The 19,362-nt window shown below is 43.6% G+C and overlaps 1 protein-coding gene across 6 annotated transcripts in view; it reads left to right on the top strand.

The window, feature by feature from the left end:
- The window catches only part of zfhx3 (zinc finger homeobox 3), a 163,814-nt gene that overhangs the window by 93,722 nt on the left and 50,730 nt on the right, over nt 1-19,362 (top strand). For all 6 annotated transcript variants that reach the window (XM_037756120.1, XM_037756136.1, XM_037756128.1 and 3 more), the window contains exon 5: nt 5,819-6,050. In XM_037756120.1, coding sequence (XP_037612048.1) covers nt 5,819-6,050 — 232 coding nt within the window. The remainder of the gene's footprint in view (nt 1-5,818; nt 6,051-19,362) is intronic.

The raw sequence follows: 19,362 nt of genomic DNA, 5'->3' as shown, positions 1-19,362 counted from the left end.
GGTCATGGTGTGTTTTTCAACCCAACAGGCACATCACATTGTCTTCCTTCAGAGTGAAATACAGTTACCTCACTGGTTATGATCGCCGCCATGACCTCATTATGTTTGAATAACAAAGGTGCTGCTTGACTTATTCTGACACGTCTTAAGCCAAGAACTGGTCGGTATTGTTTTTCTCCAGGTGATAGGGCAAACCTGACTCTTACCTCAGTGATTTTAGAGGATAAAATCTGCTCATTCATATAAGGAGACCAGTCTGCTCTATTGCAGTGCATTGCATGGCGTCAGGTGTGAATTGCAGTTTTCTAACCCATGCGAGCCTCCCATGGCGCACACACATACACACACTTAGACACCAGCTTTTAGTGCCGAGAATAGGAGGGGGGGGGAGACAGTTACAAAGCAATATCCAGGCAGATACTCACTGGCTCTCTCACAGAGGGAATTTGGCAGCTCTCTTAGAATTGATAGCTATTTAGCTCACAGATAGTCATCTGTTTTAATGCATTAATTTTGTATTAACAGCACTGCCAAATTTAATGGTGGAAATTAGGGTATGATCGTAATGGTATGTGGCTGTGTGTGTGTGTGTGTGTGTGTGTGTGTGTGTGTGTGAGTCTGCGTGTGCATGTTTGTGTGTGTACATTTCTTTTCATCTATACTATTGTGCGTGTTTGTTGCGTGTACATGCTGTATTATACGGCTCCATTGGGAGCCATTCTTTGGAATTACCGGCTCTCTGTCTCCCTTCCACCCTTCCAGTAATACCCACCTCTATCTTGTGCTAGTTGGACTCTCTCAGCAACCACACTGTTTTGTGTTAAAGGTGCACTTTTACTTTGCATTTAAGTGGATGGAAATGCAGATGTATGCAGTGCTCCGGGTGGGTGGTGAAACTGATACAGGCGTGCATTGCCCACTCAGAGGGCAAGGTTCACTGTGGAGTTGTGCGAGAGAGGATGGGGTGGTGCCCACACCGCCCCTGTCCCTCTTTACCTGAAAAAGCACAGAGCACTGCTTCAGCCTCCACAGAAAGAGATAAGGTGCTCCATGGAAGAGAGAGGCTTGAAAAAACACGATTGCATTTTTAAACTATGAAAATCACCACAGTATTAAACAAAGCTTATAACTAGGCGGAGAACCCAGATTGAAGGTGATCTCTCATGTTAAATCTAATTTAGAACATCTTTTGAAATATTTAAAACAACAAAGGTAGTTAAAGCTGCAGTGGGTAGAAATGAAGCAAATATGATTAAAAAAAGTTATTTTTATAAAACGGTCACTATATCCTGACAGTAGTGCATGAGGCAGGTAATCCTAAAAAAAAAATCATGTGCTTCTGTGTCCTCCGGTGCTCTTAACGACATCTACAGGATTTCACAGACCGGAAGAAAATAACCAATCAGAGCCGAGCTGGAGCCTGCCGTCTCTGAGCAGCTGTCAATCACTCGCAAACTCCGATCAAACAGTCAAACTAGGCAGCGCTGACGCCTATTTCTCGCCTCAAATGTTTTCAGAAACATCTTGTAGTGTACTGTTTAGCTGTAAATTGAGAAAGTTTGTGACCCGGCAGCCATGTTGAAATCAGTTGAGGAAATACCAAGCACCGCCCACCAGCCGGAGCAAACTTTCTTTCAAGATGTTTCTGAAAACATTTAGAATATTGATTCACATTTGATCAGCGCTGCCTAGTTTGACCGCTTGATCAGAGTTTGCGAGTGATTTACAGCTTCCTCCGTTGAATGAACAGCCAATAAGAACGCTCTCTGTCTGAAATGACCTGTGATTGGCCAAAGTCTCCTGTCACGGGCTAGATTTTTTAAAGCCTGAAAACAGAGCCATGAGGAGGTGAAGAAGTCTAGTTTTCTCTCAGAGCACTTGAATAACAATATGCTGAAAGGTTATTATGAAATCTTTGCCCAATGATACCAAAAACATTCTGCCTACTGCAGGTTTAAGTGTCATTTAGGGTAATCACACCAGCCTCAGTTTTTAATGCAAGGACTTGCATCTTTCTTTTAAAACACTGCACTATAACTGAAGTATTTGCACCTACAATCAGTGTGATCTTTTCTGTTAAATCAGACCACACGTACAGTACTTTCACATGCACACAGCAGGTCTCCTATGCCCAATTGTTGTTGAGTGCATCACTATATTCTAGGCGGTCACACATTTGTACTTGCTCAGCTGAATCTCCTATACGACTGCAGTAAATTCCCAGACAGTTCAGCGGTATTGAATCCACACCACTGACCCAGCCAACCTCCCCACCCCCCCCATTAAGCTCCACAGCTCCCCTCCTGTTGGGGCCTCGATAGGGCGCTCAGAAACCCCAGTGCCGGGCCGACCAACTCCTCCCAGCTCAACATGACTTTTTCATTAAGCCGCCAAATTCCTGCACTCCAGTTGGAGGTGATTTATCAACTAGGGGCTTCATTGCAGGTTCATAGGAAACAGACATAGGCCCTGTCTCATGCATTATTATGTTTCACATTCAAAGTGTGTATGCATGCGTGTGTGTGTGTGTCTGTGTGAAGCAGAGAGGGTGATGGACTGCGAGTGTACTGTGTCCATACTGTGTTGGTGCTCTTAGCTGTAATCCTATAGATAATTCCTGCGGAATCCAGTGAGAATCCATGTTGGATGGAGTTAGTGCGTGTGATGATCACAGGGGTTTTGCACTCGTGGGCCAAGCCGTGCTGTTCTCCTGTTCACTATGGTATCATTTTGCCTCAGTCCTCCTTGGAATGGTGAATGAGCGGGGGCCACCTCACTGATCGCTTGTTGGTTTGATCTCTTACCGCGTTCGCTGCCTCTTAAACGCCCCAGACTGCGTTGGGTCACGGCCAGTGCAGAGATGGTGAAAGTGGTGGTTTACAGGTGTAACTGTTTGACATTGTAGACAGAGCTACAAGCACCGGGGCAGGCAAATTTTGGCTCCATTGAGGCCATCTTCCTGGCCAGTCAGGTTTATAGTGAATTATGGCCGATTCAGGGGCAGGCGGTCTCAGGTTCACTCCTATATAAACCCTGTGCTTTTTATGGGAAACTATAAAACTCCCAGGATTTTTTTTCTACCTCCTGGGACTAGCTTTGAAGTTTCGGTCAGGTGCTGTCATTTTTTTTAAACTTGTCTTTTTTTTTTTTTTCTGGAGCCTGGAGTCATTTGCGGCAAGAGCTCTCTTTTTTTAATTCGAGACATCTGCTCTGAGTAAAAGCAGTTTGCATGATGGATTTGGTGTTATCTATAACTGAATCTGTCTCTCAGGTTTCTCTCTACCTTAGTTCTGATGCAATATTTGTGCACAGAGGAAAAGGAGGAGAAGGAGGAGGGCTCCCACAATATCCAGCAACACCTATTCATGACATCATGGATGGCTTAAAATGAGGCGAGAAAGGAGAGCACGCAGAGACACAGAGCCTTTTACAATCACCTAATAACTCTATTACACCGAGCTGTGGGGCTCACAAAAAGGAGAGTGAAAAAAAAACTCCTATTCCTTTTCCTGGAAGCGGTGTCTTAATGCACATTTTAGGTGTAGAAGTGAGAAATATGAAACCAAAGAGAATGAAACACAATAGCTCAGAAAAGCCCATAGCAATATTACAATATTGCCAGAAAATTAAACATTAGGAGAAAGGGACAAGAGCATTTTAGGGAAGCCTAATATTGTTATGACTTTTTTTTTCCACCAGCCTGTCAACACCTGATTTAGATGTAATGTGGTTAAATGTCTAATGTTCCCTTTTACATTTTCCAGCCAGCCAAACAGGCCATCCACTGCAGGACAGGATAGTTCAGTTTCCTCTTGATGAATGGTTCAGTTTTCTGACCCTTTATCAAAGTGTAAGCCTGATGTGTACTGTAAGGTAAATGAACACAGGGAGGTTAGTTCTCTTGAAATGCAGAACTGGTTATAAAACCTGATTGAAAATACTGACTAGACGCAACTCTAATCACAAGCTTTCAGTACTGAGTATTTAGCTTCTTCTTACTGCAGGTTAATATTCATCAGTGCATTTTACCTGGTGCTGTTATCAGGCCATTAAATTGGCGTTATCGGTCGCTATAAGCACCATAGATGTGGGTCAGTAGGGGCCTACTACACCCACTAGAGGGTTTTATCATCTATTCACATGGTAGATCACCGAAAGAAGGTAAAAAGGAACACGACAGCAACCTCTAACGACCGTAGTAACAATGACGGAGGCAGAAGTTAGGCGCTGTAGTGTAGATAGCGTGAAACTCCAAAAGTTGTAGTTTTGTTGCCGATACCTAACAAAGTGTTTTTTTGCCTAAACCTATAAAGTTGTTTTGTTGCCTAAACCTAACAGTGTTTTTGTTTCCTGAACCTAAAATATGTAGTTTTGTTGCCTAAACTTAATTGTTTTTGTTGCCTAAACCTAAAAAAAATGATAGTCTTGTTGCCTAAACCTGTTTTTGTTTGTGTTCAAAACATAACATTTCATGCAGTTTTACAACGTGTTGCTTTTCAGTTTCGCTTTCACATTCACAACGTAGTAACTGTAGTAGCCCCCTAAGTCCTATTTAATGGCCTGATAACAGTCGAAGCAGGTGAGAAATTACATGTTATCAATTCATTTACTATTAAATGTTACCAGTAGTGTTTTAATTACAGGTATGTATTAAAGGCATCTGAAGCATCTATCTTTATCCAAAATAGTTTGGTGGACACATAACATAACATAACATAACATATTTCAATATAAAATAGATTTTTTGGTTCTCTCAGCATGCCTCACATGCAGGAGACATGGGTGGCAAGAAGATTAGAGGAAAAAGAGGAAAACTTTTGGTGATTGACATTGATTGCAGCCCGGGAAATCCACAGCGAGACCCCAGAATTTGATATTAGGAGCGGCACATGACACAAGTGGCCATACCGAGTCTGGGGGGCTTTCATTGTAAACATGCAGAAACAATCAGTGTGATGCTTTAGGATAGTGGTCAATAACTCTGATGCTCGCACCAGGCCTAGCCATATTGTGTCGGCCTTGCATCATTGATTGAGCCGTGCAGGAGGTAATTAGACTGGAGCTCTGTGGTGTGACAAGAGGTTGTGGTGGTATGGTGTCACTACGGGGCGTTTAGGCGTGTGGTGATGCTGCTGAGGACGGGCTGACGGCTGGACTGGGCCTGCTGTTGAGTCTTGGAGGAAGTGCTGGGGTTGACGGGTCAATACCAGTGCTGATTTCCCGTCCTCTGAAGGTTGTCCTCCTGTTGTGGAATGTTCCAGTTTCTCTCAGAGTGCACTAAATCCCCCTCCCGCCTCGCCACCCGCTCACTTTGCCTCTCTTTCTCTACGAGAGAGCGAGGATTTAACTCGCCATGATCAATATTTAGTATCCCATGCGTGAAACAAGCAGATGTTTGGAGTTTCCTTTTCAGAGACGGGAGGCTTCTGTTGAGTGAAGGGGATCAATGCTCCCTTCCGTCTTTGCGGCTGCGGACCCACGGCTTCTGAAGGGTGGCTGATGCGATTCCTGCCCGCCCTTGGGCCCCTGAGAGTTGCGTGCCTCCCAGGCCTCTCCTGTCCTGTTAGCCCACTGATACAGACACTCACGCAGACAAAGTGCGCAGTCCAAACAGTTGTCCCGAAGTGGAAGAGGTCTGGATGTTAAACAACAGGGCTGTGATTGGGAATTGATTTGTTCATTTGCCAACTGTTTGAGTGAAAGTGAGTCGGTGGTGCCTAGCCAGCTATCTGCCATCTACAATAACCTCTTTCTCTCTCGTTCCCTCTCTCTCTTTCTCCATCTTTCTCTCTATCTCTCTCTCCATTCCCTCCCACAGCACCTGCAGCAGCACGAAAACGCGGTGGAGGGTGATGCCTGCTACTACCACTGTGTGCTGTGCAACTACTCGACCAAGGCCAAGCTCAACCTGATCCAGCATGTGCGCTCCATGAAGCACCAGCGCAGCGAGAGCCTCAGGAAGCTGCAGCGCTTGCAGAAGGGCCTGCCGGAGGAGGAGGAGGACCTCAGCTCCATCTTCACCATTCGCAAATGCTCTTCTTCAGATACAGGTCAGGACCTGCCCCTGTGGCCCTTCTTGTTAGCATCTCTTTATGTGTTTTACTCTCTTGATCTCCCTACCTCTGCTGCTCTGTCTCTTCTACACACAAGCACACATTCATCCGCTCCACTGAAACTCCTTTATATGCCGGAGTTGTCAAAATGTACATTGATAATTTTTCACATTTTGCATTTACCTCCCCATTGAAGTGGGGTTTTGGGTTCTTTTTTTGTAGTAGTTTTTGAAGTATTAAACTCAAATGTACATTACTATTTTTAGACAGGAAGAACAGTACATTACACTTCTAAGTGTGACTCTTACATTGACAGAGACACAATTCCTGGGAGTTAAGTCTCCTAATCTGATTTGAGCAACTTTATTTTTCACATTTATTTTTGATATTAATATAATTTTAGTTCCATATCATTTGGGCAACATACGTATCCCTGCCTTCAGCAGTAAAAGACATCCCTGTCAATGGGAGCTGTCGTTTTCAGCCATCAAAGACATATTGAGACAGAGCGTTAAGGCCAGAGAAGAAGGAGCCCAACAACAGCAGCAGCTGCACCAACAACAAGAACACAGCTACAACAACAGTAGCACGACTGAAACAAAGTGCCTCGGCTGCTCATTTATTATGGACTGATTAGGAAGACTGAGCTGCGGTCAATTAACACTCTTTCTTAGCAGAGATTTGGTTTTCCAATCGCTTTAACTCCTGTGCCCTGACAAAGGGGCTCTATTGTGTGTCCCTCCAAGAGGGAACCATTACTTCCTCGCACACATACTCGCTGTCTGTGTTATGCAGGGTGGGGGGGGGGGGGGGGGGGCGGTGGAGGCCAGCCTGTGAAGATGCTTTGTTCCAAGGAGGCAGGGATAATGAAGCCAGCGGCCGGGAAATTGCGCAAAAGGCAGTCACAGATCTGAAGCAAATCATTAGAGAACATATTTAGCTGAGCAATTAGGGACAATTAAGCTTTCTGCTCGCTGCACTCCAAATATGTTAATGACTACAGTACAGTGGACAGGCGAACATGCAGAGGCAGGAGGAAGGGCCATTTAGGTTAAAAGGGTTGGGGGTTGGGAATCTACTTTTTTGTGTTCAGACAGGAGGAGTTGTTGTGTTTTTTTTTTTTTTTTTGGCAGATGTGTTCATCAATCCTTTTTTCTCTTTTAATATTTGATGTGCTAGATGCCCATGTTTGTGCCAGGGTGAGGGATCCGAGCTTTAGGTTGGGTAATGGGCCCCTGCAGTGGGGCTGTGTGTGGGTAGTATCATTATACACACACACACACAAACACGAAGACAGTGGTTACTCCCCTGCAGAGCTTCATCAAATTACAATAACCCTCCCTTACTTGAGCAGACTAGTATCTGACAAAATGTAAAAGGATTTTTTGTTTTGTTTTACTAATTCCAAGCCTTCATTCTGCTCTTTTACAACAAGCTGCAGACAGATAACCACATAAACACAAAATCAGTCATTATGATCCGCTATTATTTAGATCTTAAGTCCTCCATTACCCCCTTTTGTTTCTTTTCAAATGAAATGAAGTGTGTAAAACTAAAAGAAAAAGCATCTTGATCACGTCAATAATGATCATACCTCTTCTTCTGTAATCATTAGCTCTAAACTAGCTGACTCCACACCTCTCACTTCTACCATTTCACACCCCAGATGCCTTGTTCCAACAGCCTCAGCTGCGCCGGTCCACCTCACAGCCCCACCCCTCCACCAGGGCTGAACCATTCCCTCCCAGTGTAATATTTAATTTCCTCTTCACTGGCTCTTCTGTGGCACGGGGCTCTTTTTTGTGGTTGAGGCATAGTTGCTAAAGTGGTGGAACGTTCCCTGGCTTGTTAAAACAAAGTTGCCCCTGGATTTCTGGGTCACCTAGACAGTAATTCCCTCGCCTGCTGCCGTTCTGTGATCCTGCGAGTGGTTCTCTGCCGGCGTTAGGTGCCGGGCTTGTAGCCTTTAAAGGATTTTTGCAAAAAAAGCCTTTCTTTTCCCCAAAAAACACTCACAACTAGCATCAAACATGTGGCAACATTACACACAGAGGTGGTATGAAATGGTAGCATGACATAATTCTTTAAAAAGATCCCTACAATCCCTCCATTTTAAACAATAATGTCTTTGAGTCACCTTTCTATGACGGCAATGGAATACATTTCGGCTAGCTCCTGCATGATCTGGTGTGTTTTACACTTTCCAACGCTGCATATTAATGCCCCTTATGAGGATGCAGCAGACTGTAGGGATTCGGTGCCACATATCTCCTCTGGGCCGGATGTCCGAGGAGAGCAAGGGCAGCAGAAATGAGGTTTCTCTCCAATTAGACTAACACAGGGATAAAAGGCTCGCATTGTTTTAATTCTTGCTCGTACTCAAAATGTGCTGCTTAGGCATGTTGCTGCGTGGCCCCGCCTCCGTTTGTCATCTTTTACCCTTTATCTGTGGGGGAAACAAAGGGGATCATAGAGGGACCCCCAGCCCCACACAGCTGCCCAGTGTGTAGAGATCACTGAATAAAGCTCAACGCACTGTGTGCACCAGTGCTATCTCTCTAGCTTTAAGAATAGCAGCTCATTACAAGGTAGACACAGAACAATTGGAAAGAGAGACATGTATGTGACAGAGAAGGCAAGAGAGACATGTTAAAACTCCCATGAATCATTCACTGACAGCATCAGGACAATATATATTTTAGGTTTAGTGGTTGCAGAGAAAAGGTAAAACCTAGTGTCATGTTGATGTCAAGTGTGGGGGTTAATTGTGACTGCTGGCAGCGTAAAGCATCGGGAGGTTATGTGTATGAGAGAGTTATTCTGTGGAGAATAAGAGGAGATAGTGAGGAATGGATGCAAAAGAAGTGGGGGAAACAAGTTTGGGGAGTTTGCGTGTGTGACACTTGAGCGTACGATGACCCTATTTCGTATGAATGATGTTCACCAGGGCATATAACTCAATGACACATTGAGGTTTCTCATTTCTTAACATTTAATCGACTAAAGTTATTTTTTGAGCGCGGAACAGAATGAGATCATGCCTTTTAAAAAGGGCAAAGTTAAATTGCACTGAAGGGTGGATGCCCTACTGCGAGAAATGTTTGCTTTGCTGTGTGTGTGTGAGAGAGAAATGCAGGCGAGAACATTTCATAAGGGTAAAATATTAGTATTTTTCTGTGTGCGTTTATGTGTATGGAGGAGGCAGAGATGGAGAACAAACGTGGCTGACAGTGTGGATTAGCTCTTGCTGTAAATCTGCCTCAGTCACAGATGGCAGGCCCTTGATCGCTGGGCTGTGACGGCTTGGCTCTCATCGCAGGAGGAAATCCCTGTCTGTGAGTCTAGGAGACTGGGAAGGAGAAGGCTGGGCAGCCACCAGTCATTGTCTCCCGTCTGTGGAGACATACAGGCCTGGGTATTCAAGGGCGAAGGCTGGGTTTGGGGAGGGGGTCATCTTACTTTGAGTTGTTTTATCCACCACACCGTGAGAGCTTGTAAGTGGAACTTAAGCCTCCAGTTTAGATCAGCGTTACTTTTAATGACCAGTTTGAGAAACTGGGCAGGGGGAGCCGTGTGCATTATTAAATGGAAATGAGACGAAAGGATGCATACAAATTACTGCATAATAGTGGTATCCAAAATGAGATCCATTGCTTGTTTCGCTAAAAGGGGTGCGTTTTCAGGGTCACACACCTAATAGTGAGGCCTGTCCTGACAACAGAGGCATTTCTCTTCCCCCCCCTCTCTGCCTCATGCATAATTCTTGAGGTGCTCTGAAAAAGCTGGAAAATGGGCAGTGACATGGAAAAAATGCACTAATAAAGCAAATACAGAAAAGTCATTTATATTTTCGGATTTGCGCAACACCTTGCAGCTCACATTGAGATTCAATGATGGCAGACAGGAAAATTACTGTTACAAATATCTAATATGCGTTATATTGAACCATGCCTTCATCCTTTGGTCTTATCCTCTGCTTCTAACTGCTTCCTTGCAACATATTAACAATATGCTATCATACTCTATCATACCCTACTATCTGCATGTCCAGTGGCTAAGTTAAAGCCACTAAAGCCAGGTAAAATCAGAGGTGAGCCAGGCCACGCTCTGATGGCATGCAAGGGCCGCGGTCTGAGCTTTCGCTCCCCACGGGCAAGAGCACAACAGACGGTAGCCATTTCTGGAATGTCCTCCTTTATTCATGCTTGTTAAAATGCAAAGTAAACCTTTCCAGAAACAGGATATTGTAGCCCCTAACCACAAGAACCTTTTCTACATGCCACATTATGGCCAATCTGAAAGTAAGTTGTATAGACAGACACTGCTGCAATGCGCTTTTAATAAAGGCTGTTATTATTGCCCCGGTGATGTAGAGTGGATATGAGGATGAGGACTGTGCAGGCCTGGATGAGTAGGGCCCCAGAGGGCCCGCAGCTCAGTCAGGCCTCCGTCAGTCGCCTGCCTTCTAATCCCTGTCCGAAGGGCATCGAGGCAGCATAGGAAATTGTTTGCTGTCCACAGAACGTGCCAGGAAATTCATAAATACATTACTTTTCATTTTGAAAATATTACAAAAGACTAGACGTTTATTAAAAAGCCAAAATGATGGCTTTATAGATTTTCCAGTTGCATATCAGCATTCATATGACCCTGCTGCTCTAACTAACACAAGCAAGTCTTTTCTCTCCCTGTGCCCCCTGCTTTATGGACAAGCTCAGTATGAATTCCTCCGCTGGCTCATCCTGTAATAGCAGATTGACCAGAAAGCCACCACGCTATTCTGGGATGGGCTGTGAATAAAAATGTCTTCTGTCCAGATTTTTGCTGCCCCTCCCGACTGAACCCTCGTTCTGTAAATACTGGCTGGCTTTGCCCCCAGGCTGGGAGGCGGGTAGAGTCTGGGTCCTGATTGTGCCAGGCTGTCCAGTAGATCTGGATTAGAGGAGAACAGGGGCAGCATAAATGTCAAAGATGAGTGTTTAGATACAGAATAAGAAAAGGGATAAATTCAACGAGGACAAGATGAAAGCTTCTCAAAATCAGGACATGAACTTTTTTCTTTTCAATGCAGTATTTTGGGACCTTGTGCGTGCCCTGTATGTTTTATGCACCGTGTGTGATTTCACCCTCAGTTATGTCACAGGGGTGTAAATATGCGCCCGATTTTATTTTGCAAACTCGCACACCCGTAAACGAGCACACACATAGGTGTCCGCTTTGAGAGTCAGGCCATGTGTGGGTGCGAGAGGCTCTCCCTGTCATCAAGCCCATTTTCAGAGGAGACCGGCAGCACATTATAATATTGGTTTCCCTCTCTCTTGTCATTACCAGACACTCTCCTTGAAAGCTGATCCAAAAGATAGACAGTCCATCAGGAGACAGTCATCTCATTTGTACTTACTAAACGTGTTAATGAGTTCTATTTTCAGGCCTTGAGGCTTTGCTGCTGGATATTGGAGCAGAGGTGGCGATCGGCGGTGCGAGGTGCTGCATGGATCGCAGGATCAGGAGGAGCTGGGAGGGGAGGGAGGGGACGGAGGTAATGCAGTAGCCCCGCTGCCCCTCATGTCACTCACACGGAGTGACCACAGGCTCCGCGGGGGCTGTCAGTCAGGGCTGAGGGCGGGAAGTCTGCGGTTACAGACAGACGCAGCCAGTGGAGGAGAGAATAGATTAGGTGACAAAGACATAATGGTTGTGATGGGTTTAATTATAGCAGCAGTCATGTCACTGCCATACAGGTACATGAGATGAAGGAGAAGCGAGTCGATTTAAGACGGAGGAGCATGACATAGTTTCTACTCTTTATTATATGAGATGTGTTTGACAGAGCAGAGGACTGTATAGTTTTTAGCGGTACAGTAAGTGAGAAATGCATGAGTGGCTGACTTTTTAGAGATTATACTTTTTATTAGAGAATATAGTGCAGGGTTTTGTCAACACAAATGATTCTCCACAACTGTAACTAACACGACTCCACTGACTCTTTTAAACCCGATCCCGACCGATTTTACTGTCCTTCAGGGAAGGAGGGTGGATAACGCTCAAAAGTTACGCTAAATTTTGGCTAGGAATAACTGGCATGGCCATTTTTTAAGGGGTCCCTCGACCTCTGACCTCAGGATATCTGATGGAAAATGGGTTCTATGGGTACCCACGAGTCTTCCCTTTACAGACATGCCCACTTTATGATAATCCCATGCAGTTTTGAGCAAAAAAACATGCCGTTTTTTGACTGCAGTATTATTTAAGGGGGTTCCTGAGCAGTTTGTGCTCGCCGAAAAATGCAATTCTTACAGAAATCTAAAAATATTTTAAATGGCAAATCACAGCATGGCTTTTTCTATGGAGTTCCTCAAGGTCTTGGTGTCTTAGTGTGGTATATTGGAGGGATATTGATCAATTTGACACATTTTTGCATGGTACATTTTTTTTTAATTTAACACCAAATCTGTGTACCAAATGGTATCAACCAAAATTTTGCTGCAGCAAATTATGAGACATAATAGAGCATGGGGATGGCCATCATATACTTTTATCATAATGTTCTAAACCTTTATACACTTTCACAATTTATTTAATTAGTTAATTAATGTTTATTTCTGATTTATGACTAGAACAACTTGACACACAGTGCTGAGCAGCTTCCCAGCTTTCAGGTGATGTACATCACTTCTATGTGACATCTACTGCTGACCTGCTATCTCCCCCTAAAGACACCCCGTACCCCCCTGAAAAAGACCAAAACAGGTCTATTGTGGGCCTCAGAGGGTTAATGTGATTACAGTTACAAAGAGCCAGTTGTGTCTGTCCCTCATTATCAAACCCACTTTGGTTGATTGTCTTTGTCAAAGAATGCATACCCAGCACATTTTCCTACAATGTACTTGTTAGTAAAATAACTTGCACGTGGTTGCAATACAATGCAGATCCATTTTCTCTTGTTTGGCTAGTTGTAATATTTTATTTTTTCATAAGTTTTCTACGCGCTTCTTCATCCGCCTAAGGCGCATATTATCATCTTACATCCAGCATGTTCTCATCTATGATATTGATTGTAGTGCAAGTGTATGCCAGGTAGTGTAGGAACTAGAACCAATAAATTGTTAAACACTTAGATTGCTTCATTTGTTACTATGTTTTGGTATTGGGTGAACACAGTGCTGCTCGCTGTCAGAATTAGGCAGCTCAATATGACCATAGGCAGCATCAGAGAAGAAACGGGGGTAAAGTTTGGCAACTATCGAGTCGAGGCTAGGAAAGTTTTATTTAGCCATTTTTAATAAGGCTGTTTGTGCCCCCCAGAGAGAGCTGGTGGATCAAAGGGCATGATCTGTGCTATGGATGAGTTCACCCCGGGTCCAGCAGAGACGATGGGCCTCGCTGACAGCAAAACAAAACCAGAGAGTGAAGGATGCCCTATCCAGCAGCATGTTGCCCTCACACTCCGAAGGCTCCATTAGAATAAAGGCAGATGAAACAAAGAACGGCTGAAAGCACAGATGTTGTGATTCATTATCCACTCTCTGATAGATGGGCAAGAGTAGTGAGCGGACTGAGTGTAGGTGTGTAAGTACACATGTGTGCATGTTGCTTAATGTGCGAATGCACGTTATGTTAGTTTCATTTGAAGGAAACAAAAAAACCATACAGACACATGCGGGATACACACACGTCCATGTTTTGAGTGCATTAGCAAAAAAAGAGTCCCCTCCAGTGCCTCAACCACATCAACTAAAAGCAGCCAGGCAGATGGCGGCAATGAGAGAAGTGCAGAAATAATTCAATAGTGAACCTTTCTAACCTTTACCTGTGGGCGTGAGCACCAGCCATTGATTCACGCTGTGCTTGACAGTAGCACTACACACCACCTGAGGAGGGTGAGAGGAGGGTGGATGAAGAGAAATGGATGAGTTTGGTGCAAAACATGGATAGAAGGATAATATGAGTGGGAGGGAGGCTCTGCTGTATGTCGGTGATGGTGGTGTGTGACATTAGAGGGAACTTTCCACAGATGGATATTGGGAATTATTCTGGATTTGTCTAGTTTCCGCGAATACTGTCGTCCCCCCCCCCTTGCCCCCATGTAGCTGGGTATCAGACAGGAATTCTCACACCACGTTAGTGTAGTCTACAATAGGCTGCCATTGATTACAGAGCACCTTCATGTCTGGGGCCTGCTTCCAGAGAACGATCCCGTAAACCTGACACACAGTTACACGGTGGTTATCTCGGGAAGAGTGTTGTGAAGAACGCTGTGGTTGACGAGCAGAGCACATACAGTGCAGAGTCTCTTGTTGTGTGGTGGCTATAGCAGTGATCCTGAGAAGGCACTATCTGTTAAAGAAAGGAAGTCCACAGCCCGACTCTGTTTAGCCAGATGTGTTCCCTGCCCGGTGACACTCTGAGACAAAATAGTATTTGTTTTGTGACAATCTTGGACATTCTTACTGTTTGACTCAGTCAGATTTATGGTGATCCAGCTGATGACCTGTTTCTCACAGTCTCTCTTTGTCTGCCTGGAAACGCTGCTCTGTCGCTGCCGTTTTATAAGTCTGGCCGTGGATGCGTTCCTCCTACTGTCCATTTGGAGCAAAGGAGCTTTGATGAGCTCCATGATGGATGGTATTTACGTAAGGGAAAATGAATGAGGAGCCAGGCATTTACACGATAAATGCACACTGGAACAGATAAAGTTAGAGAGGGAAAAGGAGTTTTAGTGCATCAATATGAATTCAAACAATTACCAAAAAACATTTTTGTTAGCAGTATCTGAGGTTTGGAGCCATAATCAAACCCTTTCAGGATTGTTTTATGTACTAGCAATATTGTTTAATTACTTACTCCCTGTAGAGCTGCCTGTGTTTGCATCCTCTGACAAAGACATGGACGGTAAAGAAATACAAGTTTGCACATGTTTCTCCCTTGTTGACCTCACAGTGCTTATTTTATACTGAAAACAGCAAAGTACAGCAAAAACAGTTCTCTACTTGCTGTTAGGGCAAAACAAGTGTTTACATTTTATAATTCTTTGCATGTTGCATTTGTGGATCCTTTCATATTCTTGAATATTTCTCTTCACACAAAACCAAATTTGCAAACATACTGTATACAGTAATAAGAGAGAGAAGGCAAACAAGTTGGAAACAGCAGAAAAACCAACCCCGACCAATTTGAAGCATTAAGATGAATAATCCACTGTTTAGAAAGCAAGCAAAGGTCAATTTTCATGCTACTTGCTCGGTAAGCATACAGGAGAGCATATCGAGTCAATTCAGCTGCGCTGCACAGTCAAGGGGGAAGGACGTTCTCCTTTTTTGCATTAGTCGGCTATGTTGGACCAAGTGCTGCTATAAAAACATTTTCCAGTTTCCACTCAGGAGGCAGATGTTTTTTTCTTTTTTAAGTTGTAATATTATAATGATATATGTGCACTTGAATAGCCAGTTTGAAAGAAATATATTGATGTTTTTCCAGAAATACTCAGGTGTGTGATCTGAAATTATGAGCTACAGCCAAGTCAAAAGAACACAATAATATAAATATAGATTGTACTGAACTGTAGATTGTTAGTTAAACGACCAGTTTGTAACAATTAGGGGGATCTATTGGTAGAAATGGAACATAATATTAATAAGTATGTTTTCTTTAGTGTATAATCACCTGATAATAAGAACCGTTGTCATTCGTTAGCTTAGAATGAGCCCTTCATATCTACATAGGCAGCGGGTCCTCTTCATGGAGTTCGCCAGGTTTCAACAGTAGCCCAGAACGGACAAACCAAACTCTGTTAACCTTTCCTGCTTGGGACGAAGTCGATAACGTTACTCACTCCCATCGCCACCGCTCCCTCTCTCTCTTTCTTCACCACTCACTTCCCACATACACACACAGTCTACGCACTGGCTCTGCACTACTCTTACAACAACTGGCTCTAGATAGGGCCATTCGCGTTTTCGCGTCGGCCACCCTAACTCTCAAACACGCTTGGCACACGGGAGAGGCTCCTCACCTCACCGCTAGATCCTGCCAGATCCTACACACTGGACCTTTAAGGTACACTGGCACATGATCATTTCATTTAAGTTTTTAGCCTGTTTTTCTGTTCACTTTCTATCACCGCCGTTCGTAGCTATACCTACAAAAAGTAATGCACTGTAATTTGTATATATCCCTCAAAATAAATTTGAATGCAATCCTCGAAATTGTGAACCAGGAAGTATAAAGAGCGACAAATGCAGAGTAGGGAGGATGTCTGGGTGGACGGGTGGTTAAAAAAACACTGGATTCGTGTTCCGTGTGAAACCAGAAGTCAACATTGATTTATTTGTCACGTAACTTCCGTACTTAAGTTACACCACTGCCAGAGTTATTTTAACCCAAACCACAATCTTTTCCTGGATCACTTGTACTGAACCTAACTAAGTAGTTTTGTAGACTAAACCCAACTAAGTCAATCTTTTCCTAAACCTAACTGAGTAGTTTTATTTTGAAAAGACTTGAGCGGAAATTGACACGTGCGTTACGTGTTGCTGGACATTCGAAGGAAAACACAAAAAAAAATAAGAAATCATAAGAACCGTTGTATGAGGATACGTTGACCAGAAGCATATTCTGAGCTGTGATTAACTTTTAGTTGCATTGGGACATACAAAGAAATCCAGGTATTTTTCAGTAAAAAAAAAAAAGAAATGGTCAACCTTAGCGGTGCCTGGGGGTTCTCTGGAAACGAGTTCCTCTCATGTATATGGTGAATATTTCAAGCACTTGGGAAAGCTGAGATGGGGCACATATTTGTGTGTGAAATGCAGAGCGGAGAACACAGTGGATGTGTTTGAATCCATGTCACAAGTCGTTGTTAGTCTAACAGACAGGCCAGCGCTCAGAAGCTTACTCCATTTAAGGTGGCATAGGGGCCAGTGTGGCAGCCAGAATTAGGAAAAATGGGCTGTGTTTTTGTCATGTTAAACCGGGCAAAAGAATCTAATTGGGTGGGGGAGAGCGTATGGCCATACCTTCTTTGTTTAAGGGCCCTCTGCAGTCACTTTGCAGGACCCATTGTGCATTGACCACAATAGCATTAGTTTGTGCTCTTGTTCTGGGCTCTTCTTTTCTCCGGCTCTCTGCAGTCAGCTCCTGTCCGTTCCACTCTGTCTCCACGCTTCACTTCCACGCTCCACCAGGAAGGGACTCGGAAACATGCCCCCCATCATGATTACCTCAACCTCGCCTATCCCGTATTATCCCACCATCACCATCCTCAATCCTTCCTGTCCTGCTTTCTTATCCACACTATTAAAAAGATACAGATAGAGAAGGAAAGGCTCCTTTTTTCTGCTTTGTCTGTAGTCCACTTTTGCCCCAAGAAGAGAATCGTTATATTCTCGTTATCAGTTTTAAAGAATCCAATCATTTAATGAGAAATTATTAAAATTGATTGCTCCATGAGTTCACAGACCGTCTAGCCACGAGGTCTTGCAAATGTGCAAAGAATGATTTGTAGTCATGAAAATAAACTTGTTTTCTAGCATCATAAAATAATAATGGAACAATTATTCTTTAAGTGACTTTTGTTGCCATGAGTCACCATCATCCAATACAAAACAGCTGCAAATCTGACTCACTCTGGTTATTGAATAGACCTTGACAGCGGTGCAACACTGAAAATGACTTTCAATGGGAAACCACTGGAGTATACCCCAGTACTTTGAAAGATTCCTCTCAAGTGAGAGTTTTTTTTATATATATGTTCTTTTATCTAAAGATAGCGACCATCTTTAAATTAGTGCTTGAGCCATACCACAAAGAAGAGCACTTACCTTTCATGGTGTCTTCTCAGAGCAAGCCTGAGCAATTCTTATGTTGCTTGGTGACCAAGCCTGCTACTTATTGTGGATTATAATGCACAAGAAGCAAAAATACATCTATGGCCTTGGTATGCTGTAGAAAGTGGATCCAAACACCTATTAAATATTTCTAAATGTGTGTCTTGCAGAATGTGATATAATCAACAGCAGGCCTCTCTGCATTACGACCAAGCTTACAGTCTTTCCCTACCTCCAGCAAATCCATGTGCAAATTGTATAACAACTAACCTCAGTGTATTTAGTGCATTGCTAATGGTCCTCTGCCTTGTGACGGTGTAATCATGCGTGATAAAAACCGGGCCCAACTTACTAACCTAGGAGCAATCTTGTGTGCATTAAAGTGTACCTTTTTTGTTACAAAGGTCATTCATAACTTGGTCGCGCTGTTGATGTACAGTGAGAGATATTGATTGATTAATGCATTAAGTGCTCACAATCCATTAGGTTCTGTGAAAGGGACTGGAGGGAAGACTTGCTCTTTCTCTCACTCTGTGTTTTCACCTCTTCCCGTTGTTCAAAGGGCATCATTTTTTTGCTGGTGAAGTTTAAGGGACAAAAGCCCGAATATCTGCCAAGTAATGCATTCAAAAGAACATTGCTCCTCATAAGTGTCAGTTCAATTACTCTGAAAAGCTTGACAAGGAACTGCTCTTACATTAGCCTGCTGCTCATCCTGACCCACAAAGAATACATTGTTCACATCCATCTACTGTAAAACAAGCATACTTCAGCATCGATGACAAAGATTGTCCTCTTTGTAATACAAAGAAAGTGAGATGTTTATTTTGAACATACGGTTGCTTCTCCAAAATGATGCCATTTGACACTTGTCATTGCTATCACCACTTATTTGAGAAGCAGCATAGACCATAAGTCAAATTCAGTGATGACGAGTATTATTTTCAACCCTGCAAGTGTTTTAAACTAACTAAATCAGGGTAGACACAGATATGCTTTTTTTCCTCAGACTTTGTGTACCTTCTCAGGATGGTTTCCAGAACCAATGGGAGCAAGGGCCACGGGGGTTACTGCCTTACTACTTAGTGACAAGAAATAGGAGACCTTTATCGCCTGGGCCTTATGCAGGGAAGCCTGTGAAAGGGGCCTGAGAGTCAGTCATTACCTTAGAAACATGGGCTGCATTAGAGATTCATAACAGTGTGCCATCTCTGCACCTTTCATCTCCACCAGGGCCAGCTCCATTAGGATCTTTTATCTTTGTGCTGATGGCTGCTCTTGATAATGGGGCTGCCGAGAAATCCCAAAAAGTAAAGACTCACCTCTGACACTGCTGGCCCTCCCTTTCTTCAAGAAGAGTAGTACATCAGAGTACAGTAGAAGATATCTACGCTCTAATGTGCAGTCTTAAAACCAGATTTGCTAGATTTTTTTTCTTCTTTTATAACATTTTTTTACATTACATTTCCTCAAGAAGTTGATAT

The sequence above is a fragment of the Sebastes umbrosus genome, chromosome 2 (assembly GCF_015220745.1).
Source record: "Sebastes umbrosus isolate fSebUmb1 chromosome 2, fSebUmb1.pri, whole genome shotgun sequence".
NCBI lineage: Eukaryota > Metazoa > Chordata > Actinopteri > Perciformes > Sebastidae > Sebastes > Sebastes umbrosus.
This window is presented reverse-complemented; position numbering and strand designations above follow the sequence as displayed.